Source organism: Hibiscus syriacus, unplaced genomic scaffold (assembly GCF_006381635.1).
Source record: "Hibiscus syriacus cultivar Baekdansim isolate YM2019G1 unplaced genomic scaffold, ASM638163v2 tig00110338_pilon, whole genome shotgun sequence".
Taxonomy (NCBI): domain Eukaryota; kingdom Viridiplantae; phylum Streptophyta; class Magnoliopsida; order Malvales; family Malvaceae; genus Hibiscus; species Hibiscus syriacus.
In genome coordinates this window covers 88431-107485 of record NW_024062691.1, presented here as the reverse complement: position 1 = coordinate 107485, position 19055 = coordinate 88431, and the positions used below count along the sequence as shown (strand labels likewise).

Here is a 19055-nt window from a genome sequence, read left to right as displayed (position 1 = left end):
CCTTATCCCCAGAAGATACGATCGAACACTATACCTTTTTATTATAGGGATCAATATAACATTCTTCTATCATAAGGGAATGAACCATAGGCTTGGTATTCAGGTATGCATAGGAGCGGACAACATGGGGCATCTTTTGTGTATGATATTACAAAACTAAATAGACCACACTTTTATTGATGAAAGTTCAATGATGATTATGATCTTTACGGATGGAATAGTTGAGTAAGTGAATATAGTTTAGGTCAGTTGCTTGGAAATTGAACTCTAACGATGAGATTTTCTGACTTTTAACAATACCTAGACTATGATAGGTTATTCTTGACAAGCTTAAAAAATTGAATCCGTATACCCATATTATAATATTATATGTATATAATAAAGCTTGAGTTGTCCCCCTAGAGCAATTGGTTAAACACCCCGTATTTATGGATAGAATTCAAGTAGCCTAATAAAGGTGATTATATTATATATATACAATAAAGCTGAGTTATTCCGCTAAAGCAATTGGTTATAGAGGAAACTCGAAAGCCCTGACTTTATGAATAGATTATATTCAAACCATGACCTTGATCAAGTACTTGGCAATTTGGTGTATGCTCCACTGTGATTGTCAAGTCAAAGACTTTGTGATGAGATGAACCCTTCAGCTAGCCTGATAAAGGCAAATTATAATAAAGTTGATTTCAACTAGCCAAACAATGGCAAATTTATCTAAATAAGGAGTTTCGGTAAAGATGGACTAAGGGAGTTAATGAACACCTGTTATAGTCAATTTCACACGAGCACTCAGAAATTTCATTTTTAGATCGATATTTTTGCATTGTCTTGGTTAGAGTAGTCTACGAAGCTTGAACAAATGGAAGATTTCAGAGAACTGAAATAGAAGTGTTCTAAAAAGTCTAGTAATTGATTATGCTAGTTGCATCATTTTGTCCACATCTGATTAAAATACCAAGCCAAGAAAGAAGGGCATATTGCGATGTTTACAATGATCAAGAAAGAAATGACATTTTGGTGGTCGAAACCTTAGAAAATAGGAAGCCAACCTGAAGCCAACCCCTCAATTTTGACACTTATCAAAGAACTATAACCCTGAAAACATTAAAGAGCTATTGATTCTTTTGATATTTTGTGAACTTATGGTTATAATGTGATTCGATTGTGAGCCTGAATTAAGGGACAATGTTTTATAAAATTCTTTCATTCTTTTATCCCTAAAATAAGAGAAAGGGAAAAAATATTTTCAAACAGGACATTTTTAAATATGAAAGGTCTTTGAAGCTGGTGAGGCTCATTATGCCTCTATTGGAGAAAAGGAATAAGCGATGCCAGAACATGAAGCATTCCACAATCTTGAAGCAGATGGTCCAAGAGAACAGAATGAATGAAGAATGAAACTTATAACATTTCCTTGTGACGTTGTCAATTACCCATCAAGAAGAAGATGATCTCATTATTCAGAAGGGGCACATATTACAGCTTATATAAAATGCAAGACATTTTGTTAGAAGAATTGGTCACTTCGTAAGTGTTTATGACAATGTGAAGAGACGCCTTCAAACTACTTGACAACACTACTGTGTAGTGACACCATAATAAGAACATTCAAGTTAGGATATGTTAGGCACGAAGAAATCCATGAGTACCCACTTTGGGGTATGACCAGAAACCCAGATCATGTTAGGATCATAAGATTCAGACCAATAAGATATTGAGAATGAGTCTCACAACTTGAAGTGTCAGGGGAAGACCTTGAATTTGAGTAGAGCTTACCTTGTAAAGCAAACCAACCGAGCATCAATCAATGGCAGAGTCCTAGAATAACAACTCTGAAAGCATAATTGAGCCAAGGACGAAAATAGGGCAACACAATCATATTTCTGACCATAGCAATAAGTTGAGAGAGAAAGCAATTTCTCCGAAATGAAGATAGAAAAGAAGACAACAAGAAGATAGAAAAAGATCAGAAGGATCTTTAAAAATATAAGTTGGAAATTATGAGTTGTTATACGGGTATCTAAAGTAAATCCCGGAGAGGAATGATCAAGTAGAAGAAGACTAAGTTTGCTAATTTGAAGTCAAAAGAAGATGGAATCGACATTTATGCATTCATGAGAACATCATTTGCATAAAAGAAAATGCATTACACTAATACATTTAATTGCATTCATGTTTCATGCATAAACACATGGTTTTGACAGATCTTCCATTGAAAAGAGAAGATGCAGGATGATAAAATCCCGACAATTGAAAGGTAGAAGTTAAACATCAAATACAAGAAATCATGTTTAGAGAGGCAGAACCTGAGGAACACAGGGGGCCAATCTACAGAGGAAGAATTACTTTGAAGCGGGGCATGTAGCCCGACCATTAAAGTCATTTTATGAAATGAGAAAGATTTCTTATTAAAATCTGAAAATTGAAATGTTTGAAAATTAAGAAAGATTTCTTACCTAGTAAACAATTTAAGTCATTCTGACCATCAGTAAGTCTTTCGGGCATGTTGATTAAAAATCATTCGAGTCATCTGTAAGTCTTTAGAGCAAGATGATAAGTCTTTCGGGCCATCCATAAGACCTTCGGGTGGGATGTTTTCGAGTGAATTTGAAAAATGAGAAAGTAATGTTTTAAGAAAATAAAATTTTTTAGAAGTAAGAATGTAATTTCCAAAATTTTGCACTTTATATGTCCTTCAGACCATCAGTAAGTCTTTCGATCATGATGATTAAATCTTTTGGGTAATTTGTAAGCCTTCACCGAAGAGTAGTGAAGCAAATCCATCAGTAAGTGCCATTAGTAAGTCTTTCGAGCATGATGATGAAATCCTTTGGGCCATCAGTAAGTCTTTCGAGCATGATGATTAAATCCTTCGGGTAATTTGTAAGCCTTCACGGAAGAATAGTGAAGCAAACCATCTTAAGCCTTCACGGAAGAGTAGTGAAGCTAATCATCTTAAGTCTTCACGAAAGAGTAGTGAAGCAAATCAATCCCAAGACTTTATGGAAGAGTAGTGAATCAAATCAAGATCGGGTCTGATCTCTTCTGAATGAATAACAGAACAGATCAAATCTGACTTACCCTGAAGTTGTAGTGGAACTGATTTCCCATGGAAAAACTGGTTTCCTTGAGACGAAAACTGGTATCTTTAGTATTTGTCCTACTTTTGTAGTACAATAATGGACAAAGAGGGGCAGCTGTAGACACCCGTTTTGTCCGGGATTTTTGTTTTTATTTTATTTTTATTTTTATAATTATTAAATATTAATTTCATTTATTGTTTTGTTATTTTGTAGGCTATTACAAATACCCAATTTGAGTCCAAATCCCAAGCTATGTTACAAGACCTATCATTCCCTAACCCAAACTAGTTGAAAGCCCAATCCAATGATCCAGCAGAGCAGTCCACGCGAGGATTCCCTGTAAAACAAAAACATCTATGGGAAGTTAAGAAAAGGGAATAATTGGTCCATTATCATAGGAGGAGGGAGCAAAACTTGGGGGATATTGGAGTAGTTAAGAAAAACTGTAAAAGGGGTTTTTTTAATTCAAAATCAACCGCTATTAAGGGGGATATACCAGCAATTGAAGACCATTACGAGAAAAACCAGAGATTTTTTTATTTTGTTTTTTAAACACAAGAGAGCAAGAACTAGAAAACAATGTGTAAAATATTTCTTTGTCACAGAATCAAAAGGATCAAACGATTGTACAAAAGTGTTCGAAGATCAAATGAAAGAGCCCCACTTTTCATTGAACCAAAGCAATACACAGAATTAAAAGGGTATTTCTTAGTTTCCATTCTCCATTGTTTTCATAATTTTATTGTGTGTACATATGTTTTGAACCGAAACCAAGTTAAAAGCATAAGAGAGATAACTTAAACGTTTACCTTAGTTTTGGTTTATCTCGTTTTGCTTCCTAACCGTTCGAGTCTGCGCTGTCGAAATAGGGGGCTGTAATAGTTGGAGTAAGGTAAATAAGCTCATTATAAAACAAGAAGAGAGGAGTCGATGTACCTAGTTAAGGAGTCGGTCGCCGGAGTTGAAGTCAAAGGGGTAAAGAGATTCGAACGATTGGAGAATTCCATTCCAAATAGGGGTTGTCTTCGTTAGGTTTTTAGAGTAAAGAATAAAAAATAATGTTTCGATTGTACTTACCTTGTTGGGTTGGGTTTTTGCCGGAGTAACGGAGCCTCGTTCTTGTATGATATGAGCGACGCCGGGAGAGAGGGAGAGAGTTTCAAGTGAGAGATGAGAGTTGAGGAAGAATAGAAATTATAAAGGGATTTGATTTTTTTATTTAGTCCGATCGATGGCCATCATTAGATGATTGGGGCAGTGGAGTTGGGAGGCAGCCATTGAGGTTCACAACAGCGTTGGGCGTGGGTGATGGAAAGTGAATAGTGAAGCGTGAGGTCAGGTATGTTTTATATTAATTTTATATTAATTTAGTTTAGAGTGAAGCGTGGGTTAGATTTATTATTTACTTTATGTTTTATATTAAATGTTTTGGGTAAATTAAGTTTTAGTCATTGAAGCCAAATGGTAAATTAGTTTCCAATTCCCCATGTTTAAGCGATTTTTACATTTTAGTCACCTTTAGGACTGCTTTCGAATTTGACCTTTTGTGTTTATCCTAATTTTGCTATTTTCCCAGTTTTAGTTATAATTTTGTTGGGTTATTTACGTGTAGATCCCTTGTTTATGCATATATTTTTATTTAAGTCCCTGGTTTATTTTTGATTTGTATGTTGAATTTTACATTTATTTAAATTTAGTCATTGTTTTAATATGTACATATATATATTTTAAAATTTATAGTTTAGCATATCATGTTTTTTTTTTATATTTGAGTCACATTTGTACATTATATGTTAGTATGCATGGTTTATAATTTTAAATTTAGAAATATATGTGTATAATTTTTTTTATATGTCACATTGTATGATATTTTAAATCAAAATACTTGTTTAATTAATTTTTGCATGGCATTCTTTTTGTATAATTTGTATATTACTCTCATGTGCATAACTTAACCCCTATCACATAATTGAATTAAGGGTAATGCCCTTTTAATTTAAAATTGTTTAAATGACTTTTCTTAACTCACTAGAAAGCTGTTTTAGACGATTTTAAATTAAAAGTGTATCCCATCAGTGACACCTAAAATTTTGATTCATCACTTTAAAATTTGAGGAATGAAAGAAAAAGAAATGTTCGACTATTTGAATTTATTGAGAAAAGGTCGTTAGAACTCACCTATGATCTGTTCTCGATATTTTTAAATAATTGAATATTCTTTATCTTTCTAATGGTTTGATAATTTTAATTTAATCTATTTTGGTGCTGTTGAATGTTATAAAATTCACATTTTTATTGTTTTAAGGGATCATAAATCAAATTAAACTCAGATTTGTAAATTTCATCGCAAAGATATTAATTAATCGATTAGGTACCGATGTAGGGCGCTGTGGGGGTGCTAATCCTTCTCCACATGTAACCGACTCCCGAACTCATTTTCTGGTAACGCAAATTTAAATTTGTCGTTTTAATTAAAATTAATTTTTTATTAAAAATGACAAAATGTATTTGGGTGCTCAATCACAACCTAATCAAAGATTGGTGACGACTCTTCGAACCGTTTTTTTATCGTAAAAGAAATCCTAAGTTTTGTTTCGAAACGGGAGGTTTTATTAAATAACATTTTTAATTAAAAGTTAATCAAGAAAGAAACAATTAAAATTGATGTTTTTTTTTTAAATATCACTTTCACTTTTTTTTTAAAAAAAACGTTTCGACAATAAATACATCGAAATGTCCCAGAAAACTGCATTGCTCGCAAAGGTGAAGAACAGGGATTCGGTTCATGGCATTGAAGGAATGTATCAAAATAATATGGTCTAGCTTTTTGGAGTCAAAATACCATAAAAACATCTACTTTTTGTTATTGTTCCCTAGACTATTAATAATAATGGGCCCATCACCATCAGGAGCCCATGAAACACAGTTTATGTTTTTATCGTCTGCTTCATCTTGAAACTCTGATCGATTCATTGTTCAGTTCTCTAAATCTCCAATCTGAAACCCTATTCATCGGAAATATCAGAATCCCATTTTTTTCTATCAAAAGAAAAGCAAAATGGCAACTCCAGCGGGAAGTTCTACTAAGAGGTGGCTTCCTCTCGAAGCTAACCCCGATGTCATGAACCAGGTGCTTTTCATTTTTCCTTTTTCTCCCCCAAATTTCTCAATGTTTTTCATAGAAAAGTTCACACCAACCGAATAAATATGAATATTTTTACATTTGTAATAAGCTCTAACAAATTGATGGTTATGAGTCTTTGGGGTATTCCGCAGTTTCTTTGGGGTCTGGGTCTTCCGGTGGATGAAGCAGAGTGTTGCGATGTTTACGGTTTGGATGATGAACTCTTAGCTATGGTTCCTCAGCCTGTTCTTGCTGTGCTTTTCCTTTTCCCAATAACTTATCAGGTGTGTTCAATTTGAAACTTTAATTCTTGAAAATTAACCTCATTGATACTCCTAAATCGATATAAGTTGTCTATTTCAATGGTTTGAATGTTTTCAGACTGAAGAAGAGAGATTGCAGCAAGACAAGGAGAAAAGAGTAAGTGCACTGCTGTATTTCTATCTCTTCGTGTTTTGCATCAGACTGTTGTTGGATTGATCAGAAATAACTAAACCGTAAAACTGTTGTAACTGAAATTGTGCAAACTTGTGTAGTTAGGCCTTATGTTCGTAGATGATTATGATCTCGCCTTATTCGATAGATATCCACCTTGCCAACCACATAGCTGTATATTTGTTTGGATCAGGTATCTAAATAGCGGTCTGCAATCGGAATAGCTGTCCGAAACCGTTGTTGCATGACCGCAATAGCATTCACTATATCCGCAATTGCAATAAATGCAACCGAAACCTTGACCACAACCGCAATTTAAATCCCTGGTTTAGATAGTATTTCAATTTGTGAATGTATTTCGTTGATGAGAGTAAACACTCTATTTTATGGAGTTCATCAAATAACCCTGTACAAGGTGTAGAATTGAAAAGGAAAAGAACCATTAAGAGAGCGCACTAATAAGTTGAGAATTTTCTGTTCCCCCTTTATATCTTTACTGAAACCTAGTGAATAAATGCAATAGTTCTGATGGTAACTATAAAATGAAAGATTCTTTGTCTGATCTAATTGAAGTTTTTCTCTTCTTTGTTTTGACTGTAGGATGCTAGCAGTAAAGTTTATTTCATGAAACAAACTGTGGGAAATGCATGTGGAACAATCGGGCTTCTTCACGGTGTTGGAAACATCACTTCTGAAATCAAGCTTCGTAAGTTTGGTCTAATATTCATCATTATTTACAAGGAATGCTTATTTTGACATTCATGTCGAGACATATTTTATGTTACAATATGTTATAATTTTTGTGTGGCACGGTGTCAATTTAATTATTACATTTCAGCTTGCTCAGTTGCTTGTTGTCAAACATATATGTTGTTTCCATGAGTGGGCTTTTTATTGGTTCTTTCCCTTTTCTCGACTTTAATGATGAACTGCATTTCATGGTGATGTTCTCTAACCAACTTCTAACCGTGCAGTATTAGAACCTGGCTTCCTTTTAGCATTGAACTAAAAGGGTAATAGGTAGCTATTAGCCTACATTGTGAAAAACATCCGGTAACAATTTTTTCCTCGTCTTATTTCAGAAGAGGGATCATATTTACATAGATTTTTTAAATCTACTGCAAGCATGGATCCGTTAGAGGTTTAACTTCTTGCCCCTCTCTGTGTGTTTGCATGCACGTGTGTGAGCATTTTTTTCCTTTTGCGATTTGTCATTGCTGACTTCAAATTGTTGTATGCTTTAAAGCGCGCAGCATTTCTTGAGAAAGAAGATGAAATGGAAGTTGCTCATGCTGTAGCAGCTACAGCCGGAGAAACAGAGGTAAATTCATTTTTAAGCAATTCTTTTCTACATGATTACGTTAACATAAAACTGGAAAATTGTGAAGTTAGGTAGGATACAAATCTGTATAGCATGTCAAGTTTTTATTCTGCAATATTTTAGAGCAAATCTGAGCTACTTTCTTGATGAATTTTTGCAATACATACTATGAGTGCTAATAACATCTTTTTCTTTTTGGTTGAATCCCATTTCTTCTGTGCTAACAATTTTCCTTGTCAGGCATCACACAATGTGAACACTCATTTTATCTGCTTCACATGTGTCGACGGTACTTACTCTTGTTCTCTGTCATTTCAGAATATAACTAAATAAAAAGAAAACGCCATATCTATCGCCTTGATCATTAGAGATGCTTTTGGAACATCTTAAATATAGTTATATTCAGTGCTTTGATTCTCGTTAACGTAGGGGAACTTTATGAGCTTGATGGAAGAAAGTCGGGACCAGTTTCACATGGGGCTTCCTCACCAAGTAGCTTATTGCAGGTTTGTGCAAGCCACTTAAAACTCTTTTTTATTATTTTCCTTCTAACGTACATTTGGCGGTCAGAAAAGCGTTTCACGGGAAATATTTTTGCTTTAAAGACATGGAATTCTTTTAACATTTCATTTTAGTTCTGACTGTCATGCCCATTAAAAGTGGAAGAAGTGAGCTGCCTTGCTCATCTCTTTCTCTTTCAACTTCAAGTTTGAGGAGTTCCAACTGGTAGAGCAAGTTTTAGTTTGAACCATCAACTTCAGCTTTCACAATCCATCTCAAACTCCTCCCATCTGTTTCGTGTTTATTTTCTGTAAACAAAATGTCTTGCATTAGATGAATGTTACTGTTTCACCCTTGTGATTGAACATTGCATGGTTTCTGCATTCTTTATACATGTTTTCGTTAAATTTCGGCAACAAGCATTCGCATTATGTTCTAATAAGATAATGATCACGACTAATAGCCATTACTTCCTTGTACAACAACAGGATGCGGCGAAAGTCATAAAGAGCATGATCCAGAAAAATCCGGGGTCACTCGACTTCAATGTCATTGCCCTTTATAAGAAAGCGGGAATGGCAAGTACATCTTAATTATTGGCTACCAATTTCCTACAAACAACTACAGATTAGAATTTAAATGGTCAGTCACTGTAAGCATACTCGAAGAATATCATACGATCTTTCTCTATGTATGCCTTTCATCTTTTTGCATGAGGACAACTTATATACATAGATTGTTCTATCTTTTGGACAAGTAATAAATTAGGTGCTGCTTCTGTTTTAATGGAAAACCACAGTGGTCGGTTCTAACCGGTACGTATCGTATCGGCTTTGACCTATACTTTTGGTTTAGAATATAATTTTCATACCAACAAAAAGAAACATTTAGATTAACAATGCAGTAGGTGAGGAAGAGCACAAATCATACTATTACAGGCATGGTTTTGAATTGAAAAGCAAAACATTAATTATTGTTGTTTTTCATTGAAATTGAATGAAAGATGATAAATTTCCAATTCAAAACCAGTGTTTAGATAAGCAATAGCTAAACAATGCAGGGTGATCAAGTAATATTGTTAATTATATTTCGGTTGAATTAAAGCTTCCATGGGATCTACTTGCGTTGTTTACGTTTGAAAATCGTCTCAGGTGGAGAGGAACCAATAGCGATATTATTATTTTATATTCACAACAAAACCCATTTTTCTCACGTAATTTTTACTTGCTTGTGTAATATTCGATCGTCTTCTTTTGAATTATTATGTTTTCTTATTTTTTTCACTTTTTTAAATTTTTAAATATGAATATTATTAAAGTGTCAAATATGTACACTGATAAAGTTATTATTTTTAAATATGAATGTTAATATTATAATATTTCATCCTTTTTAAAAAAATAATTCAATTTAGCTCTTAATTTTTTCTTACTTCGTCCCAATTTAAGAGTGCTTGTTTGTATCCTACAATAAAAATAATTACTACTTGTACTATCAACACATTAGTTAGATCTTTTTACTTTCCACTATAGTGACAATTATAATCAATATAGTACATTAGAATTACTAATAACTAATTTAATAACCACTGTGATTAATCATTATAAACATCAAATTGAGTAATTAATTTTAATTTATTCATCTCTTTCCGATTAAAATTACCGATGTACATAGAAAGAGACGGTAATTGTGACATAGTTACTATTCATTTTTTTATTTGGGTGAAAAATAGTTAGAGAGGTGTTGAAAGGAACTTGATCTTTAACCATGAAGAGGAAACAAATAAAGAGAATGGAAGGCTAACATGAGTTTACGTCGTCTCCCTTTCCATTTTATGATCATAGATCGATTCTCTTTAATCATCATTGACTCTTCATTTAAATTAAAAGGATGAATCACTATCGATTTTTATAATCATTATCTCTTTTACACTATTTCAACTATATATACATATATATATGTATAGGGTTATGATCCATTTACATTTAGCATAAAATTTTTAGTTTTACATCTTTTTAGGATCGTTTGATGAGGGAAAATCAAAGGCCGAGATATATCCTAATTTTTTTATAGTGAATATCTTCACATTTCCTATTTTTTAGTCTCAACCTTTGATTTTCCCTCATCCAACGATCCTAAAAAGGTGTAAAACTAAAAGGTTTTACACTATATAATTGGATCGTGTCCCATATATATATATATATATATATATATACAGAGTTGACATAAAACTTATATAAAATAAAACTAAATCCGTTACATCTTAAAATTTTAGAGCACAAATTTCTTTTAGATTGGGAACCCATCAAGAAATGCAACGAAACAATCCAAAACATTAATCCTCGCAAATTGAAAATAGCTTAACCACTAGCTGCCGCCAACTCCTCTATTTTACTTGCTTCTTTCAATGAACTTGGCGAAGAGGATTTATCAAAACCAAGTTAAATAAATTTGTTCAAAGTTTAAGACACTTGTTTAGACCTGAACCTGTGGCCAAAAGTGGAATACAATCCATTGCAGCTCACAACTCACACAAACGGCAGAACTACAGCTTCCATAGAAAGACAACACGACCATACTCTTCGATCAAGCTATCTAAACAAGGGCTTTTTAACAATGGGATAAACAGACGATATACAGCTGAGAATGAGGCAGACATACTCCATAGATAAAAAATCTGAAGATCCAGAAAATCTACCAACACTTAATCGTCTTAACCACCAGTTACCAACACAACCCGCCATGAACTTCCTAGGATAAGCATAATATGCAAAATTAATATCTCACGCCGGTTCTACAGTTCTGCAGAACCCTGATAGCAGAGGCGTATGTGCATCTAACAAAATCAACAACAGAACAAAATGAAGAAGGCCATTTGCTTTTGCACAAAAAACCGATCCAAGTATAGGCAACTCAAAAATTTGATCTCCACCACAAGATCTATTATTAAACATAACATCATTTCTACAGAGCCATACCGTCCACATTATCCCAAAGAAAGTCATATTTCAAATTGGTTTGGAAGATCTTTGGATCAATTGGCTGTCCCAAACAATAAGAAAAGACTTCACATTACCTGGAACAACGAGGTTAAGATTCCACAGCACACACCATCTCTGTCAAACTCCCCACACAACCTCGCAGTAGCAAAAGAAGTGATTTATCGACTCCTGTTCCTTACGGCACAAAATACAAACTTCTAACTCTAAATTCGAAACATCCAGTTTAGCTAATTCCACTAAAGATAGAATTCTTTGTTGAACTACCTTCCAAACAAAGCCTCTCTCTATCTTTGGTGGAGCAAGATCTGCGAACACCAAAATTCAAAATAAATCTTTCTCAGCCTAATTGTAGTGAGTTAATTCCAATCAGTTTGACCATCATTGTCACAACTATTGTAGTGGGGTTAAGGGAAACCCAAACCCAACTTGAGTTGCGGGTTAGTGGATGGTTCAAATCATGGTCTCACCAACTGTAAAACCTGAATCTATAAAAGAATCACAACCCAAATGAATTAGAGTTAAAATAAAAAGAAAGAAAAAGAGGATCAATATTTGGACTTCTTTTTGAAGGTTGAAGCGTCAGTTTTACAATGTAGGTTAGATCAATGTTCAGGAGGCTTCAATGGCTGCTGACACTGTGATCACTAGCGCTGAGTAAGGAAATCGAGAAAATCGAAAAAAACAATCTGAATTGTATTATATGGTTCAATTCGATTTAAGATTGTTATTTGACAGTTCGATTTTAGTTCAATTTGGATATTTAATTTTATAAGTTAGTTTCATTTTTTTAGAAAATCGCATAGTACGATTCGATTTATATTTTATAAAAAAAACCAAACAAAATACACCCCTAAGTGGTCAACATGATGGTTGGTGACGGTCGACAGTGGTCAATACGGTGGTAAATGGTCGAAGTTTGCATTTAGTACAAGGGACACGTACTTAATAAATTTAGCAGTTCTTTAACTCTTAAAATTGTACAAACTTTTGTGTACTCAAGATTTGATTTAGAAGTCAACAACTAGAGACGATATTAAGATCATAAAATAATAAATTTGAAAAAAACATGATTATTAATTTTAATTTAAGAATTACAATTTTTTATATATATATTTTGTGTTTAATCATTTAGATACTTAGACGTTTCTTGAAATGTATTAAAGCCTACCTTCAATCCATGAACTCGTGAGCTTTTATGAGTTGAAGGGTATGCAATCTTTTTCTTAATAAATTACAACTTACAACCTAATTTTAGTTTGTATCATTCAATTTTTAAATAAAATTTATAATTTGGAAATTACAAATGAAGAATTGTTTGGGAGAGTGAATGGATGCCGATTGAAAACTTTAAAGACATATTTTCGTCTTTTATTTTGTTGTTTGTGATTTGATGTTTATGGCTTTATTGTCTTCTTATTTTGTTCCCAACACTAACCATTGTGATCGAAATATATAAAATTTGAGTAACCAAAATGATCGAAATATATAAAATTTTAACTTTTTATAATATTAACTAACGCTTAGGACTCTCCTGGGACAAATTTCAACGGGTTTAACAAATGTATTCCATCTTATCTTGCTTCTGGGTTTAAAAAGTAACTTACCATCAAAATTATGCAGGGTCCAGAGGTTGTTTTTACCTTTGAATAATTAGTCTTTAATATTTATTCAGATAATCAGTTTAGTTTTTATTCTTTACTTTTAGAATATTTTAATCTTCATCATTTTAATTACTGATGTGTCGCATCCCATGTCATCTAAGATGAATACATGACATGTGATACATTAACAATTAAAACATATAAAAATGTCATATCAACAATATACGTTGATTGCAAATGAATTATCGATTTTAATATAATAAGATCTAAAATGATGAAGTTAAAATATTCTAAACAAAAAATAAGATCTAAAATGACCATTCACACAAAAGTTGACTAATTTTGTCTTCAAGACTTGAATAATTATTATTATCTAAAAGTCATCACCCTCGTGTCTTTCGAAATTAGTGTACTTCGCTATGCAGGTGCCGGTGACGGAATTGCAGAAGCCATGTTTTTGTCATCACCTTTTGCTCTATCCCATTGCAAAGTATCTTGTTCCATTGCTGTTAAGTTGTATATATACCCATCCCATGTCTTGTTTTGTCAAACATCGCTCGCATTCCTCTAGCTTCCATTGCGTGCTTTCATGTCATCTTGCTGGGTACTAGCTTTTTTTCTTTTCAAAACACCAAAAGAATCTTGTGTACTTTGAAATGGATAATGAGTTATTTCCTTTGTTTTTCTTTTACAAGTGAAATGATCATATGGAATGTTCTTTAATTTGCAGATATCCTGTACTTGATTTCGAAGTTGGAAGCTGGAAAAAAAAAAACAGAAACTGCAATGGACACAGACAAAACAGCTGATGCTCTTGAAGCCATAAACAAGGAGATTGTTGATCTGGTAAACATTCTTTTCATTTTCCCCTCTGGTTTTAATAATATCATCTGATGCTAAAATCTTCGCATATATAAACTTAGCATTTGATGTTATTCATTCAGAAAAACATCCCAGTTGAAGAGGTTTTTGAGAATCTGAAGTGCACAAAACAATGTTTAACCTCTGATGAAGTCAAGAAGAGGCTTGAACTTTTTGGTTACAATAAACTTGAAGAGAAAAAAGTGACTTAAATCTTCATTTTTTTGCTGTAAATCATGGCCTAATTATGCAATCAAACTGAGTTTTGGTTTGCAATTTTCAGGAAAACAAAATACTGAAATTCTTGGGGTTTATGTGGAACCCTCTATCATGGGTAATGGAAGCATCGGCTCTTATGGCCATCGGTCTTGCACATGGAGGAGTAAGTGGAGATATATGAAATGAGTGAAAATCTAATCACACACCTTTGATTGCTAAGCCTTGTTTGGTTGCAGGGAAAGGGTACGGATTACCATGATTTGCTTGGTATTCTAGCACTGCTTGTTATCAACTCAACAATCAGTTTCATAGAGAAAAACAATGCTGGGAATGCTGCAGCAGCACTTATGGCTCGATTGGCTCCGAAAGCTAAGGTTTTACAGGAAATGGAGCGAGGAAGAGGCTTCGGTGTTGGTTCCTGGAGATGTTATCAGCATCAAACTTGGTGACATTATTCCTGCTGATGCTTGTTTACTCCAAGGAGATCCTTTGAAAATCGATCAGGTTCCAGGCTTTGCTTATATTCCTGTCTTTTTAAAGCACACTTCGATAAAAATATGTACTCCAAAAGTAGCAACATACAGCATACATGTCAAAACCAACCAATTTAGGATATATTTCCTTTGTATTTCCAACATCAAAGTGCAAGGAAATTCTATAGAATAGATCATTGTAGGAGTTATTTCAGGACTCTTTACATATGGTTAAAGTAATGTGTATTTCTTTTTTCTTTGTCTGCAGTCAGCTCTTACAGGAGAGTCACTCCCGGTGACAAAAAATCCCGGTGACGGAGTTTACTCGGGCTCAACATGCAAACAAGGTGAAATCGAAGCTGTGATTATTACAACTGATGTGCATACTTTCTTTGGGAAGGCAGCTCATCTTGTGGAAAACACAACACATGTTGGGCACTTTCAAAAGGTTCATCTTGCAGAGCTCTTAGTATCTAAATAATAGTTTCTACTTTCTACTACATGCTGAGGAAGGTCAACTTCTGCTAATCTAATACTCTTTATTTTGGACTTATCTACTTTCGATAACGAGTCAAGGCACTGACTGATAGTTAATTTTAGGTCTTAACTTCTATCGGTAACTTCTGCATATGCTCCATTGCCATTGGGATGCTGATTGAACTCATCGTCATATATGGAGCTCAACGCAGGGCTTATCGAACTGGTATTGATAACTTGTTGGTTATACTTATTGGCGGTATCCCGATTGCTATATCGACCGTGCTTTCTGTCACTATGCTCATCGGTTATCACAGCAGAATGACAGCCATTGAGGAAATGAAACGGATGGATGTGCTTTGCAGTGATAAAACAGGCACATTGACACTTAACAAGCTTGCAGTGGACAAAAGTTTGATAGAGGTGAGAGTTTTTTATCACTTCGTTTTATTCTTCAAATAACTCTCTTTGAGATCTATTGATTTTTCCATCTACAATGTCGAAACTTAAAACAAACTATTTCGTTATAGGTTTTTGTCAACGACATCGATAAGGACATGGTTGTTTTGATGGCGGCAAGAGCTTCGAGATTGGAGAATCAAGATGCTATAGATGCTGCAATTGTTGCAATATTGGCTGATCCTCGAGAGGTAAAGCAGCCTATCTCTTTACACTCTCTTATACTCTCCCTACTTTAATTCTTCCTCTGGTATAATTGGTAATCTATCTCTTTTCACTCTCTTATACTCTCCATATGTATCGAAAGGCACAGCCAGAATCACAGAGGTTCACTTTCTTCCGTTTAATCCGACCGATAAGAGAACGGCCCTTGCATACATTGATGAAGCTGGTAAGATGCATAGAGTCAGCAAAGGTGCACCAGAGCATGTATGTATCATGCGAATAATGATAAATTTTCTCTTTTCTGATATAGCATCAATTAAGGTTGTCTGAAACTCATAAGCCATGCAACTTGCAGATACTCAATCTGGCCTGGAATAAATCAGATATTGGAAGCAGAGTTCATTCCATAATTGATAAATTTGCTGAACGTGGACTTCGATCCCTCAGAGTTGCTCGACAAGTATTAAAGCTTTTCAATATCACTCTTGAATCCTTGGATATCAGCAGTCATTCATTGGGCTAATGGAGGAGAATGCATTCATTTTCTACAGGAAGTTCCTGCTGGTACTAAATATAGTCCTGGAGGACCATGGGAATTTGTTGGTCTTCTGCCACTTTTTGATCCACCCTGCCATGACAGCGCCGAGACTATTCGAAGAGCCCTGGATCTTGGTGTCAGTGTTATCATCTTAACAGGTGTGCAATATGTATGTTTAAGCTTTCTTCTTTGGGGTCAAATGTTGATATCGGAACCATAATGTTGGCTTCCAGGTGACCAACTCGCAATCAGTAAGGAGACCGGAAGAAGGCTTGGAATGGGAACAAACATGTATCCTTCATCATCTCTGCTTGGTGACCATAAAAATAAAGAAATCGGAGCCTTTTCAATTGATGATCTTATTGAGAATGCCGACGGATTTGCTGGAGTTTTTCCTGGTAAATATATTTGCTATTATATATGAGCCTAATAGTTATGCTTTATTTTAATGTATTTGGTTCCATATTTAATGTAGAGCATAAGTATGAGATTGTGAAAAAATTACAAGCTAAGAAGCACATAGTCGGAATGACCGGCGACGGTGTCAACGACGCCCCTGCTTTGAAGATAGCAGACATAGGGATTTCAGTTGCAGATTCCACCGATGCCGCTCGAAGTGCTTAACATATTGTTTTGACAAAACCTGGTCTGAGTGTAATTATTAGTGCTGTTTTAACAAGCCGTGCAATCTTCCAAAGAATGAAGAACTACACGGTCAAGAAAAAAAAGAGAATTTCATTTTTTCAAGAAAGGAAGTGAAATTAACATAATTGGTATCAAGTTCATAACCGTTTTTTTAAGGTGGAACAACTATTTATTGTTTAAAAATGGTTACGACTTTAATTTCGGAAAATTGGGTGATTTTGGACTACTTTTTATTAAATTGAAAAGAGTCGCCATCGACTTTGTGTTAGGTAGGTCAAATACCTAAAAAACGTCTTTTAAAACAATTTTAAACAAAATCGTTTTTAAGACAAAAGGCTGGTATGCGTTTACAAAGATCCGATTAAAACAGGTTCGGGAGTCGGTTACGCGTGAGGAAGGATTAACACCGCCACAACGTCCAAAATTGGTACTGTGTCGCTTACACGTTTTCGTAATGGTGGAAATCCTGAATCAAATATCAGTTAAAATATGATCTATTTATTAAATATTGATTAATTTGCTTCAAATTAATAACTTAAAGAAAATCCTTTAACATGATAATAAATCTTTAAAACATGAAATTAAAGATTAAAATAACATAAACATAAACTTAAGAGACTAAAACAATAAAAAAGGAAATTTAAAATAATAAAATAGCACAAATACAAATTTAAAAGACCACAATGGCAAAAACATAAACTTAAAGTCCCAAAACAGTAATTACAAAAACTTTAAAGACCAAAAATAACAAAAACATACATTTAAAAGATGAAAATAGGAAAATTAAAAAAAAAACTTAAATGACTAAAATAGTAAAAACTGACATTTAAGAGACTAAATAGCGAAAATAGAAACTTAAAGTATTAAACCACAAATAAAAATGTACTAGGTTCTCAAAATTGAAAATACTAAATAATACAAGTATTAGAAATAAAAATAACCCAAAAATGAAACTTAGGATTAAAATGCAATAAATCAGAAACATGAGGGTTGAATTATAATGAACCAAAATATAAAATAGGAACTAAAATATAATGAAATTAAAACATACAATCTAATTTAAGATTTAACCAAAAATATAAAATAGTGACGAAAATACAAATTTCATAAATCAAGAGAACAATTTATAATATTCGCAAAATTCGTATAATAATATTCAAATGACCAAAATACAAAATTTATAAACACGATTCATGAAATACAATGTAAATAAAACACAATAGGTGATCATAACATGAATATGTAAAACACGTAAGCCCCTAATGTTTAATTTACCCACGATAAAAATACACAAAAGATCCCTATTGAAACGACGTAGTTTCGATATAATTATTAAAAACCCAAAACAAAGCCAAAATTGGCTAACCATTTCATTTGTTCAGTTTCTAAACTGAGGGAGGAGAGAGATCAACTCCCTCACCGGAGATGAGAGAAATACCCGTCGTCGGTGGCGCCTCACGACTGTGCACGCGGTGGAGTCCGACAACCGGAGAAGCAACCGACCTCCAAATGAACCTTCTCCTCGCCTTCAAACCAAAAACCAACCCCCTTAGCCTAAAACTACCTCTTGAGCTGTAGATTCAAGCTTTTATACCTCTCGGAGATTTGAGAAGAATGATGACCGTTGGTGTTCCTGAATGGCTTAAGACCCTCAGTAAGTTGCTATTCTCTTTTTTTCTTTTGTTTTGTGTTTTGTTCGAGACCCCCCACCGAATCTCTCTCTCTTTGTTTTTTTTCTTTTTTCTGTTTCATTCTAGACCCCTCTCCCTATTCTCCTTTTTTGCTCTTCGAAAACCTCCTTTAAAGGTGGTTGTATGTGGGTTTGAGTAGGTGAAATAAAATTCGGATTTTCCAGGATTTAGCTTACTTTTATTTCTCTTTTAACTTTGGGGGATTTAGTAGATATTGAATAATTTGGGTGGATAGTGATTGATTTGGTTGATGTCTATTATTGACTTGGTTCAGATCAACTTGACGACGGTTCGATGGCTCATCGGCGTTGGTGGGATGGCTCGACGTTGATGAGATGGCTCGACGTTGGTGGCTCAATGGCATGACTAGATGTTGAAACATCACTGGCAGTGGTTGTCTTTAGTTTAGGGTTTTAAAACCCTAAAATTATAGAGATGACATATGGGTCGATTCGGTTTATCT

The 19055-nt window shown here is 34.0% G+C and overlaps 1 protein-coding gene and 1 pseudogene across 1 annotated transcript; both read left to right on the top strand.

Annotated features, from left to right (window-relative positions):
- Positions 1-6040: 6040 nt before the first annotated feature.
- LOC120120371 (ubiquitin carboxyl-terminal hydrolase 3-like) lies at positions 6041-9210 on the top strand. Its single transcript, XM_039140033.1, has 9 exons — positions 6041-6213; positions 6360-6491; positions 6589-6627; positions 7243-7348; positions 7725-7783; positions 7889-7963; positions 8204-8252; positions 8393-8469; positions 8953-9210. Exons 1-9 carry the CDS (start codon positions 6142-6144, stop codon positions 9055-9057), a joined length of 714 nt encoding a protein of 237 aa, XP_038995964.1. The 5' UTR covers positions 6041-6141; the 3' UTR covers positions 9058-9210.
- A 4580-nt stretch (positions 9211-13790) lies between these two features.
- The window catches only part of LOC120120401, a 36195-nt pseudogene continuing 30930 nt past the window's right edge, over positions 13791-19055 (top strand).